This window comes from Monodelphis domestica, chromosome 4, assembly GCF_027887165.1.
Source record: "Monodelphis domestica isolate mMonDom1 chromosome 4, mMonDom1.pri, whole genome shotgun sequence".
NCBI lineage: Eukaryota > Metazoa > Chordata > Mammalia > Didelphimorphia > Didelphidae > Monodelphis > Monodelphis domestica.
The window spans coordinates 93352999-93367238 of record NC_077230.1 but is presented as its reverse complement, the minus strand read 5'-3'; the positions used below and the strand labels follow the sequence as shown (position 1 = coordinate 93367238).

At 38.6% G+C, this 14240-nt stretch overlaps 1 protein-coding gene across 1 annotated transcript in view; it reads left to right on the top strand.

Moving 5' to 3' along the window:
• The first annotated feature begins 356 nt into the window (after positions 1–356).
• UBXN7 (UBX domain protein 7) overlaps positions 357–14240 on the top strand; it is a 60988-nt gene continuing 47104 nt past the window's right edge. Inside the window, exon 1 of the mRNA XM_001373930.5 lies at positions 357–535. Coding sequence (XP_001373967.2) covers positions 463–535 — 73 coding nt within the window. The 5' untranslated portion in view covers positions 357–462. The remainder of the gene's footprint in view (positions 536–14240) is intronic.

The following is a 14240-nucleotide window of genomic DNA, read 5'->3' as shown; positions in this document are numbered from 1 at the left end:
CTGGACCGCTGGGTGCCCCAGCCGGGAGCCGATGGACTCTCATCAGGATGCCCCGCGGAGCACGCCGGGTAGCCAAAAATGCAAATCATCCCGCGCTAAAAAAAAAAAAGTCATCTACTGCAGCCAAGTGCCCGTAGCAGAGGCTGCCAATAAAGCTTTTCAAATTTGAAACGGAAAGAACTGGCGGCGGGGCTACCGAAAGCAGTCCGGCCCAGAGAAGGCGGATCCGGTCGCTAAGGGGGCTGGCAGAGTAGGGTACTTATGGACTAAGGCGAGAAGTGGGGGAGTGGAAAGAATTGGGTGGGACGCTTGCGCGGAGCACACCGTGGGGCGGGGAGGGGCGGGGCCCCTGCAGAGGGAGCGGGAGGCGGGGCGGCCAGCGCGCCTGCGCCGAGCGTGCAGCGGGGAGGGAGGACTTGTGTGTCTGTGTTGTTGTTCGGCGGCGGCGGCGGCGGCGGTAAGATGGCGGCGCACGGGGGCTCTGCGGCCTCCTCGGCGCTGAAGGGGTTAATCCAGCAGTTCACCGCCATCACGGGTAAGAGACGCGGGCACGGGAAGGCGGAGAGCGGGCTCCGGAGCGAGCAGCCAGGAAGACCCAGGCTTCCCCTCTCCGTCCTCTAGCTCTCCCACTCAGGGCTTTCCCCTCGGCTCCCGCCCTCCCTCTGAGGCGGCGGCGGCGGCAGTGACGGGGTCCCGGGGTGAGGGCGCGGGCGCAGCCTCAGCCCCTCCCCAGCCTCGCGCCCTCCCTCCCCCCGTCCTTCCCCGCCGCGGGCCGAGGACGCGGGGACCTGCTTCTCGTCCGGGGAACCGGCGGATGGGGCCTGGCCGCGCTCGGCGAGCCGGGGCCCCGGGGGCGGAGGGAGCGATCGGGCCCCGCACCCCGCCGGCCGCCGCCCTCAGACTCCTCTGGCCTCGCGGGGGGGCTTGCCCCCTCCCCATGCCCCGTCACGGCCGCTCCACGCCGGGAGGGCGGAGGCGCCTGCCCTCCCCCGGTGGCTCTCCAGAACGGTCCCCCAGGCCTGGGGGGGCCCGGGCCCCATCTCCTACGTCCCCGACCCCGGCTGGCGCAGGCCTCCGCCGAGAAGGTAGTGGGGGAGGGGTAGCGACGTGAAAGGGGCGGCGGAGGGGGGTGACGGGAGAGGCAGGTAGCGCTCATAGTATGGGGGGGGAGTCGAGAGGTGCAGCACTTTAATGACCCTTCCCCCGGGGACCCTTAGCAATGGGGTGTAGGGGGGTGTTGTGTGCTGTGAACTCCCCCCCCCCCCCCAATAGCGACGTAAGGATAAGGATGTTGGTGATGCGGCCTTGTACTGCTTGGGGGAGGTATGGCCGCAGGAGCGTCTGCAGAATGGAATCCCTTTGCAGAGTGACAGTATCCATCGCGCCTTATTGGGGTTCTGCTGCGGGTCTGCACCTCGGGAAAGGGCACATTCGAGTCTCCTTTCCCCGGGTATTAAGAGCCGTTTGCCATCCTGCCAATCCTCCGTGTCCTGCTTCTTTCCAATGGTGCTGAACTTTTTTTTTTTTTGCATGAGTTATTAGAGGGGCGGAGCAAACTGGGAAGTTCTCTGTAAAGTGATTTGAGGGAAGAGTGACTCCATGTGCCTAAGTGTAATTTAACAGTTTCTAGTAATTTTTTTTTTTAATTTTGGAAGAAGGTCAGACTTAAGTAAGTCTTGCTGTATTTGTGAACCGGCTAGAGGGAATTTTGCAATATCGAAAATGCATTTCTGCAGGACAGATATGTTGAAGCTTTTTGATGGTTGTCTAGCAGCATCTTACCAAGTAAAAATGCCCATTTTGAAATTTGGAAATTATCGAACCAGGTGTTTTTTAACACAAGTTTTTATTTTATTGCTGAATTTTCACCTTATTGATCCTGGTTATAGAAAGTTGATGCAGAATAATTATTTGCTTTGTAGTATGATATTGTCTAGTAGAATTTTTAAATGAAACAAGTCTAAGAAAGATGTTATCCACAAGTGATACTATTGTGCTTATTTTGATATTAAGTGATTATTGATAGATACTTGAGAAAAGTGAGACTAAGATTGGATATAGAATCTGCTGTGTTTGTCGACTGCCTTTGTATTGAGTGGGTCAGGTCAGAGTGAAGGCAGATGGATAGTTCTGTGGCACAGTGGGTTAAAAATGCTGGACTCGAGTCCAGAATACTTGGAATTTAAATCTGACTTAAGATCCTTAGAAACTGTGTAATCATAGCAAGTCACTTAACCCTTCCCAGTCTGGTGCAGCTATAAAATGGGGATGATAATAATAATACCTACCTCCCAGGATTGTTGTGAAGATAAAACGAGGCAAATTTTTTTAAACCCTTGCCTTCTATCTTAGAATCAATACTCTGTATTGGTTCCCAGGTAGAAGAGTGGTAAAGGCTAGACAGTGGGAGTTAAGTGACCTGCCCAGGGTCACACAGCTGGGTAGTGTCTGAGGCCAGATTTGAACCTAGGATCTTCCATGTCTAGGTCTGGCTCTCAATCCACTGAGCTACCCAGCTGCCCCAATGAGGCAATATTTGTAAAGATCCTTGCAAACCATAGACTGCTATATAAGTGATATTATTTAGATCCAAAAATGATTTGATCTATTATTAATCATTTCCTTATTGAGATAGTGTAGTAGAGTAGGAGGAGTGTTGGATAGACACTAGACTTTATAACATCCTCATCTATAAAATCTAGTAATTATACTCATTTCTAAGGTTGTTTTGTGTTAAAAAATGCTTTTGAAACTTTAAATGGAAATAATTGCCAAATTTTTAAAAAATTGTAGATGTTACCTAAGTAAATTTTTAGGTGTCATTTCTTGGGAAACTCAAAATGCTGTTTCTCAACATCATCTCTTGCACTGTTATAGTTAAAGATAGGTAACAACATATAGTCTGCACTATATGTTGACCTGAGCATTGACAAGTGATTCATCTAGTTGCCCTGGTTTTTATTCTTCCAGCATTGTCTATAATCTAATAAATATCCGAAAAAGGATAAATATGAAAGAACTTTGAAAAAAGCCAGAAATATTCTACTATAATGTTGTAAAACTGATATTTGATTATTTTATTTCCCAACTATGATTGTGAGATCCTTTTTGCAAAGTCATTCTGCCATGGGCTTTCTAATAGCTATTACTAAGAACATATTTGCATTTAATAAGAATTAGTTAAGTTTAGTTTGAAATTAATTAAATTCTATGTATATTGTGGATGTGGTTTTAAACATACATTTATTGTAATAAAGTAAGCATTTGTGTTAAAAATTAAGTTGTGAGTTGTTTTAAAACATAAAATTAATTCACTTTCACCCATGAGAAACTTAAAATATTAATTTTTTTTTGCATAACAGTGTTTTCTTGCTGAAATAGCAGGATAGCTAGTATTTTATTTTATTTTTTAACCTGTACTTTATGTCTGCATTAAGTGCCTTGTCCAGGGTCACACAGCGAAGAAGTATCTACGGCCACATTAGAATTCAGGTCCTCTGACTCCTGGCCTGTCTCTCAATTAGCTGAACCACTTGACTGCTTAAGGAGGATATGGATTCCAACTTATCTTTAGACCCTTCTGACAGTGTGACCCTGGGAAAGGCAGTTAACCCCTAATGCCTAGCCCTTACCACTATTCTGACTTAGAAACACAGTACTTTAGATACACAGTACTGATTCTAAGTCAGAAGGTAAGTTGAAAAAAAAAAACTTAATTGGTTGTGAATATGTGCAAAGGAAAAAGACATTTTTGTATACTTTAGAAGCTACTTTCCTTAATTATGTGGTAGCCAAGGTGTCTATATTATAGTTACCTTTTCCTCAGCAGCTAAAAATTGTTCCTTATACTATTAATTGTCAAGAAAATGACTGATGGTGCATAGTCTTTTGTGACTTAATAAATTTTTTCACTTAAAATCAACTATAAAAGCACAAAATAGGGAAGCTAAGGCATTTTGAAATTTTAGGTGACTGCAAGCTCAATGTGTTAGTGTGTCATGGCTGCCAAAAAACTATGATTACAACTATATTGTCTAGAATAAGGGGGGTAATAGTCCCCATGATACTTTGTGCTAGATAGGATATGTTTGGAGTAATATATTCAGTTCTGGGTGCCAGCTTTTAGGAGAGATCTTGAGATGGATTGTGTTTAGAGAAAGTGATCAAGGTTGTAAGGAAACCTAAAAGCCTTATGATCATATGAAGATCAGATAAAGGAACTGAATATTAATATCTTTCTAACCTAGAAAAAGATTTAGGTGAGACTGTGATAAAGTGGTAATTTCTTTATAAATAGTCCTTGCAGAATTTGTGAAGAAAGCTTTATCCATAATAAAGTATTATGTGAATGGATATTAAAAATTATGTGAATGGAAAAGATCTGTTGTTCAGACTCAAGTTGGAACAACCCTTTGAGCTCATTCATTTGTGTGCACATCTATATGTGTATACATGACAACAAATTGGGCAGACATGGAAAAAAAGTATTAGATTTCATTTGGGAAATTGTGGAGGACATTTCAAGCTTCTTTGTTTTTTAAATTTTATTTATTTTTAAGTATTTTTCCAAGGTTATATGATTAATTTTCTTTCCCTCCCTGCTTCCCTTCCCCCTCCTGGAGCTGACAAGCAATTCCACTGGGTTATGCATGTATTATCACTAAATACCTATTTCCATATTACTCATTTTTGCAGTAGTCTTTTTAAAACCAAAACCCCAGTTCCTATACCCATATAAAAAGTGATTAATCATATGTTTTTCTTCTGCATTTCTACTCCCATAGTTCTTTCTCTCAATGTGGATAGCATTCTTACTTAAGCCCCTCAGGACTGTCCTGGATCATTACATTGTCAAGCTTCTCTTTGAAACAAAAGTTTGTGCTTCTTTGTTTTCAAACTTTTATTACTATCATTTCCAAAAATATCCTTTCTTGACCTCTCTTTAGGGAGGCTGACTTTTATGACAAGGGGCTTATGGTGATTCAATAGATTGCCATAATTTCTTAAGAATTAAAGTTCTAGGCTACTAGAAACTCAGTGAAGAAGGGGACCTGGTGTGCTTATGAGGCTCTAACAACATTAATGAAGAATTGCACAGGAGGAGCAGAGTAAAGAGAAATTATTAGAGAGACTTATGATAAGGGGGAGGAAGGTGGACCAAATGAGAGATAGTGTTGGATATACAGTTAGAGGAAGAACTGTGGGAATAGAAACACAGAAGAAAAACAACTGTTTGGCCACATGGGTCAATGGAGATATGATTGGGGATATAGACTCTAAATCAGGAGTCCCCAAACTACAGCCTTGGGTCACATGAGGCCCCCTAAGGTCATTTATCCCGCCCCTACTGCACTTCCGGAAGTGGCACCTCTTTCATTGGTGGTCAGTGAGAAGAGCACTGTATATGGAGGCGCCGCAAATCAAGGCATCGCTCACGTACAGTACTATTTCTGGTGACATCTTTTGCCTGGCACCTTGTTCTGAGAGTAACTAAATGAGAATGAGGTGCCACGCAAAGCATTATGTGGCTGCACAATGGAAGACCTCAGCATGTTGAGCGCTGATCTGGGGGAGGGGATTCTGCACTACTGCCTGGTATAGTGGTGGCAGTGATGGGCCTGTGCAAGCCCATCCCAGTCAATGCTGCAGCCTCTACTATCCAAGAGAGTGTATACAGATTTGTTCATAGTTTTTTTTTTTTAAAGTCTGGACCTCCAATGGACTGAGGGACAGTGAACTGGCCCCCTGTGTAAAAAGTTTGGGGACCCCTGCTCTAAATGATCACCCGAGTGCAATTTTCAATGGTATAGAAATTAGTTTTGATCAATGACACGTGTAAAACCCAGAGGAATTGCATTTTGGCTATGGGAGAGGGCAGGGAAAAAACATGAATCTTGTAACCATGGAAAAATATTCTAAATTAAATAAAAATTAAAAAAACAAATGAGTTTCCAGTCATTGGTGGTATTCCCCAAGAGACTAGTCTTGATTTTATGAGGATCATTTGTGATTCAGATAGAGGTTGGACTAGATGACCTTTAAAGTTTCTTCCAACTCTTACAATTCTGTAATCGCAGAGGAAAACAGTGGTAAAACTAATATTTTTGGAGTGATCGAATATATTTTTTTTCAGATTTCTCTAATTGTGTTTTGCTTAAGGCAGGCAATATTGGAGTGAGTTTGAATGTCTTGAGCACATAATTTATGGCCAGAGGAGGGAGAGTATTTTGAAATTAAAATGGGCTGTGAATTATCAAGAGTTTCTACAGGGATTAAAATTTTGCAGAACTGAGAGAACAATAATAACCAAAGCTTATTTATTGGTAATTATTTTTGGAACCATTTTGAATAAAGGCTTTAATCAGCATTTCTGCCCTTTCTTCAAATGAAATCCTAGCTTTTGAATAAAAGTGATTGCCTGAATGTTTAGTACACTCAACTACTGAGCTACTGTGACAAATCATTTCTGCACTTACTCATTGAATTCCAGAAGGCTTATTTATGCTTGTAAGTACAACTATGACCTTATTTTGCTATAGACACTCAAGATAATATTTCTTCATAAAATTAAAAGTAGTTAAGGTATATCCTTTGAAGCTTCAAAATAAGAATGTTTTGAATGGTGCAAAAAAATATAGAGAATTGTGATAAAGCTATCAAAGATGATTTGGTTGAGGTCAAGAAAGCAACTTACAAGAAGGCTACATCAACTTTAATTCAATTTGCAGGGAATAGCTAGATAGTACAGTAAATAGAGCACCAGTCTGGAGTCAAGAGGACCTGGGTTCAAATTTGTCCCCAGACGCTTCTTAGCTGGATGATCCTGGGCAAATCACTTAACCCTATTTGCCTAGCCTTGCCTGTCTGTCTTAGAGTTTATACTAAGAAAAGGTTTTTAAAAAATAATAAATACTTTGCAGAACTGTAGCTTCTGCCATATAGTCCATTTGAGTTTTTTCCTTTTTTTTCTAATACATTTTGCACACTGAATCTTTGTGACACATGATATTACCAATGGGAAGCAGATGGGCAACTGCAGGTACTCCTTACAAAATAGATCATATGGTCTAAATTATTATGCTGCTGCTGTACATTTTATGCACCTCTGTGGAGGGAAAATAAATTATAAGAAAGACATAAATGGGATTATAGTAAAGAAAACAAATTTTAAGATATGAGTGAAAATGCATTGTTCGTGGAGTTGTGAACTGAACCAATCATTTTGGAGGGCAATTTGGAAGGAACTATACCCAAAGGGTGGCTGTAAACCAATGTATAAACCCTTTGATCCAGTACTAGGTATGTGTCTCAGAGATAAAAAAGGGGGGCTGAGTTGGGAAAAGGACTGACTCCTACAAAAATATTTATAGCTGCTCTTTTTGTGGTGGCAAATAATTGGAAATTGAGGGGATATCTATCATTTGGAGAATGGCTGAACAAATTGTGGTATGTGATAGTGATGGAATACTATTGTGCTATAAGGAATGATGAACAGGAAGATTTCAGAAAAAGCTGGAAAGGTCTACATGAACAGATACAGAGTGAAATAAGCAGAACTAATCAAACATTGTCCAGAATAACACCAATATTGTGAAATGATCAAATGTTATAGACTTTACTACTAACAGCAATATAATGATCCAGAACAACTCTGAGGGACTTATGAAAAAGAATGCAGATGATCGATTTATCACATTAATTTATTTGGGGATTTTGGGTTTTTATTACTTTTTTTTTCATAAAAAATGAACAATATGGAAATATGTTTTGCATGATAATTCATGTATAACCCAGATCCAATTGCTTGCCAGCCCCAGGAGGAGAGAGCGAGACAATTTAGAACATATAACTTCAGAAAATTTAAGCGAGAATTTATTACATGTAATTGGTAAAATAAAATAGCTTTCTTTGAAAAAACGTATGAGTGGATACAGATTTCAAAGAAATTCTGTATTCCAGACTATATAGCTATAAACTCACTAGGTTTGTGACCCTGGGCTAGTCACTTCACCTCTGTTTGCTTCAATTTCTTCAACTATAAGATAGGGATAATAGCACCTACCTATTAGGGTTGTTGAGAGGATTAAATGATATAATAAAATACTTAGTATATAATCTGTGCTTAATAAGTGCCTTATTCCCTTCCTAAATTACTGATTCATGCTAAAGGACCTCTCATCAATAAAATTCATTTGTTTGATGTTTACTAAGGCAAGAAAGTATGAAATACGTTTTGTGAATATTTCCACCCAAAAAAGATTTGAAACAAACATGTTGATACTTAAAAGATGAAGTTTAAATTACCCAGAATGCCTCATTTTGTATTATCACAGAGTTAGGGTACATTGACTTTTCCTTTAAAAATGAGGTGTTTGGACTAGATTGAACTGAAGGTTCTTTTTTAGCTCTAAGTCTACAATTCTATGAATTCAAGTTAATGCTCTTTTTTATAAATAAAGAATAAATGTTAATTATTTTCTTTTTTATATAATGCATGATAGCTTTGGTTGTAAATTGTAGCTGTTCACCATTGTGATTATCCCAAATACCCCTTGTGGAATTTTATCGTGAAGATAATTCAAGAACAAGTGGAAATTTATTTATTTTTCATTTCAGAATAAAGTAGATGCCTCTAGTGCTGTCTAGTAGTAGGTTCGGCACCCTTTCACATAAGTGAGATTAGGCTCCATTCCAAGAAAAGGAAACCAATAGTATACATAGAAGGATTAAATATTTAATTAATGTGACTGTTGAATAAATATAAAATTTTACTTCCCCCTACTTGCAATTACCTATTTTTGTTACTATTAATGAAATATCTTGGTATAAAATCTACTTTGATTTCATTCCACATATCCTGAGACTTCATTTTGGTTACAACAATATCTGTAAATATGTTTAGAAATAATTTTATATTTTATGTTCATATAATTTTAATTGCCAAGATAGATTGGGAACACCCTGACATGACTTAAGAGCATCAGGTCACCATTAAAAAAATTATTGATATATTTTGTGGTTAAGTCACCTTTTAATGTCATTTTTCAGTATATCCTTTCTCTCCATACTTCCCAGAGAACTATCTTTTATAATGACTAAAAACAGAGACGGGTAAAGTTTTTTATTAAGTTTTTTTAAAAATTACACATTGAAACAAATTTTTGACAATTGTTTTCTGACATTTCATGATTCAGATTCTCTACCTCCACCTCCTCCCTGAAGTGGTATTCCATATTCCTCATGTTGTGACTGAAGACACATTACATATATAATAAAAAACTCACGATGGAAATTAAATGAAAGATGGCATGCTTACCAGGTGACATTGAAAAAGTAGGAAAAGAGATGCATTATAGTGGCTTCCATGACATGGAACATTGCTTACTTCTGGTTTTAATTAGACATTTTTCTAGTGTGTACCTTACTGCCCTCTACAAAATATGCCTATATCTCTGTTTTGCTGTTTTGATTTTGCTTAGAGGTTTTCTATTTAGTATTTTTTAAATTGAGAGTTATTCGTTTCTTTTTTTATTTTAATAACAAATTTCCACTTAAAGTTTCCGAAGTTAAATGATTCATATTGTTTTCCTCCCTTTTTCCCTCCCCTCTCCCAGAACTGACAAGCAATTCAGTCTTGGTTATACATGTATTATTACACAAAACATTTCCCTATTGTTCATTTTTGTAAGTAAATAATATTATAGAACCAAAGCCCCCAAACATATACCTAAATAGACAAGTGATAAATCATATGTTTTCATCTACATTTCTACTCTTAACAGTTCTTTCTCTGGGGGGTCCTCAGAATTGTCCTGGATTATTTATTGCTGTTAGTACTGCAAAGTCTATTACATTTGATTGTTCCACAATATTGCAGTCACTGTGTATAATTATCTTCTGGTTCTGCTTATTTTACTTTGCATCAGTTCCAGTAGGTCTTTCCAACTTTTTCTGAAATAATCCTGTTCATCATTCCTTATAGCACATCTGTATAGTATCTTGATTTTCTCATCTCCTCTGTGTATTGGGAGTAACTTGTTTCTCTGTGTGCATATGTAAGTGAACATATTCAATTGGATATATAGTTAGTGAATGCTGTTCTGTAGATTACTACTTCTCTAAACCCTATTTTGACAGTTTCTTTTTTTATGTTAGGAGTTAGCAACTTTTCAAAGATTGTGTACCAAATCTTCATTTATTGAATTATTGAATTTATTGAATTTCCAGTAAGTAAGCTCCTTGAAGACAGAAATTATTTTTATGTTTCCAACTCCTGGAACAATATTGTACACATAATAGGCCCCTGCGAGGCAGTATGTCATAGTAGATAGAGTGCTGAATTTGGAATCAAGGACTTCATTTGAATTCTGCAATAGTCATAGTGTGGCCCAGGACAAGTAATTTAATTCAGTTATATATACAGTAAACATAAATGTCCACTCTGTGCCTGGCACTGTGCTAGACTCTGGGCATACAAAGGCAAAACAAAAGAGATCCTGGCTTCTAAAGTTTATATCTTGTTAATGGGATTTTCTTAATCTTTCTCTCTTTAAGAGGAGGATTTCTTTTTTTTTTTCTTTTTTCTTTTTAAATTTTTGTTGTTCAGTTATTTCTATTGTGTCTTGATTCTTCATGACCCCATTTGGGGGTTTCTTTTTTTTTTTATTATTTTTAATTTAATTTTATTTTTTTGGTTACAATACTCACTTTATTTCCCTCCCTCCCCTCCACCCACCTTTTCCTCAGTTGATGTGCAGTTTCATTGGGTATCACTTGTGTCCTTGATCAGAACCTATTTCAATGATGTTGTTTGCACTAGGATGTTCATTTAGAGTCTACATCCCCAACCATATCCCTTCGACCCATGTATTCAAGCAGTTGTTTTTCTTTGGTGTTTTTACTCCCACAGTGTTTTGAGAGGGGGATTTCTAAGTGGAGCAGAGCAGAGAATCAATTTTAAATAGTGTAGGTGAGACAGACCTGGTCTGGCCAGGCAAGAAGAACCTGTCCTCAGGAGACAGTTGGAAATAGGGTTTTAGAAATTTTAGTTAGTTTTAGGAATTTAGGTATAGTCATAGGGTATTAGAATAATAATCTCTCTTTTCCTCCTTTCTATTTTCTATCTGTACTTCTTAAATTAAACTAAGTGTTTTATTAAACTGCTCTCCTCATTTTTGACAAACTCCTGCCATTTAACCGTTATAATACCAAAATTAATATGTTGTATATGTACATATATAATATGCAAAAATCTATTTCGAGTAAATAGTGGTGGGCAGAGCATGGAGAAGAAAAGGCTTCCTGTGGTAGGTTGCATCTGAATTGTGCTTTGAAGAAAATTAAAGGATTGTTTTTAGAAAGATGGGAGGAGAGAACATTGCAGGAATGGATGGTGCTTGTGCAAAAGTATGGATAGTGATTGGAGGAGTGTCCTGTGTGGGGGAACAGAAAGGAGTCCAGTATAGTTTCATAATATGTGATTAATCAAGAAAGATCTTTTGGAATTAACATTGTGAGGGGCTTTATATAATCATTCAGAGGAGTTTATAAATTCTAGAGGCAAAAGAGTGCTTCTTGAGCAAGGGAGTGATGTGTTCATATCTACTACTTAGGAAACTGCCTTTTAGAAAACATTTTCTTCAATGCTCATTTTGTACCACTTCTTGCAAGAAGCTTTTTATTATCCCTGTATTATTAGTGCCTCTCCCTTCCCCATAATTACCTTGTATTTATCTCGAATACACTTAAAATGCACTTTTATGTATACATGTTTTATCTCCCTGTTGAGTGTATAAGTTTGTTGAGGGCAAAGGCTTTCATTTATATCTGTGCACAGTGCCTGGCATGTAGAAGGCTCCTAATAAGTGCTTCAGCACAGTTAGGTCCTTTTCATGGGAATAATAAATCTCAAAGTTTTACAGTTCACATTATTTGAAGTTATAATTATGTAAATTTTGGTAATTGGTTCTAGCCCAATGGCAGTAATATAGTGGAACTTTGAATAATTCATTGGTGGTGAAGGAGAGAAGAGTATAAGATTGTCTCTGGGATAAAAGATCTGCTAATAGAGGAGATTGTGAAGAAATTTTATCCATTTAGCAGTTTAACCTAGAATTGACCTGGACAATTTGTATCAGCTCTATTCATTTGTATACATACCATAACTGATAATAATGATATCCTTTCCACATTGTTACATAATGTCCAAAGATCCATAGTTTTCACTTGGTTCTTACAACAGTTTTGCAAATAGGCTAATTTTATAGGCCATTTTATAGATAAAGAAACTTAAGTCCAGAAGGTCATTATTTACCAAGGTCATAAAGCTAGCAGGAGCAGAGCTACAATTTTAAATTCAGGTTTAGATCATAGGCTCCTGACCTAGGCTTTATAGGTCTTTTGGTCTTTTGCAGGAGGACTCTAACCAGAGTTAGAATGTTCATTACTTGTAGAATCCTTGTTTAATAGTGTTGTATGTAGCATGTAGCTGGGTTTGATCTTTTCTTATAGCTTTGCTTTATGAATTATATTCAGTGAAAAAGCTGGCAAAGCCAACTATATTCACAACCCCCATGTCCAATTAGCAATCACTTTCTTTAAAAGCATTGTTTGTGGTGTGTGTGTGTGTGTGTGTGTGTGTGTGTGTGTGTGTGTGTGTGTGTGTGTGTGTTTTCCTGTAGTGGTTTAGGTTAACAATAGGAAAGTTATTCTCTGGAGATGGTACCATCACACCTCGAAGTCACCTAGATTCACTCCTTTGACGTTAACCTTGCTTACTCATAGTTCTCCTACACCTCACATCAACTCAGTTGCCAGATCTGTTTCATCTTTGTTTTGGTATACCTTGCATCTAGCCCAGTGCCTTGCAACATATTGCTTAATAAATGCTTGTTGATAATATATTACAAATGTACTGTATTTATTGGTTCAAAAGGGCCCTGAACCTGTGGTTCAGGCCTTTGCTGTATCTGAGGTTTCATAGGGAGCTTATGTTGAATAAAGAATAGCAGCTGCTTTGAAATTTATGTTCTTTAACAGGTTCCTGGGACACTAGCAAGGTAACTTGCCTAGGATCACATAGCCTGTGTGTATCAGAGGTGGAATTAGAATCTAGATTTTCATGAGACTGATAACCAGCTCTCTCTTCACTCTGCTTTGCTGCCATATTGGGAATATACCCCTTAAGACGACAGCTTTTCAAAAGGAACAAAAATCATATATATGCCTCAGAAAAAAGAATACCAAATACAGGCTGTGCTTAGGTTTTTTAAAACTAGATTTAGGAGAAAGAACAACCAGTATTCAACAATAGCAGTTTAATCTGGAGGCATAAGACCTGGGTTCAGTTCTATACTTGCTGCTTACTTACTAGTCTGACTTTGGGGCAGGTAACTTAATATTCCTAGCCCTCTTATTTCCTTATCTGTAAAATGAGCAGATTGGACTAGATTTTTAAATACCTTTTCAGGAGAAGGCTGGGCCAAGATAGTACAGAATAGCAGAAGGTCTTAGTGACCTCCCTTGTCTCACTAAATTCCCTCCAGATAGATCTAGAAAACTCAGTCACCCAGAATCCTGATTAGGAAATCCAAAGGAAAAAAATCATAGTGAGTAATCTTTTCAGCCCAGGTAAGCAAAGGGAAATCAAACATTGAAATCTGTGGACAGGGTCTGATGGGCAGAGCATTACAGGGAGAAGCTGTGCATTAGAGCAGTAAGGCATCCTCTTCAGGAACCTAGGGTGCAGCAACAAGTGCTTATTGACAGTTTTATCACTCACTACCTAGTTTTGAGTCACAGATATAGGGTAAGCTGTGGAGGGATCCTGTGCTTAGGGGTTGTCTTTCTGGATGAGGAATAGTTGTGAGCCTAGGCTTTTATTTTTTGTCAAGTCATTTCAGTCATATTGGACTCATGACCCCATTTGGGGTTTTCTTGGCAAAGAGACTGGAGTGATTTACCATTTTCTACTTCAACTCATTTAATAGATGAGGAAATTGAGGCAAACAAGTTAAGTGACTTGCTTAGGATCATACAGTTAGTGTCTTAGGTCAGATTTTGACCCAAGATCTTCCTGACTCCAGGCCTTGGTTCTCTATCCACTGTGCCACCCCGGTGTCCTTACTTTTAAAAATCTAGTTCAGTCTGCTCATTTTACAGATAAAGAAATAAGAGGGCTAGAAAGATTTAAGTAACCTGTTCAGAGGTTGTTACTTTGAGTTTTAAAAGCCAGATCAGAA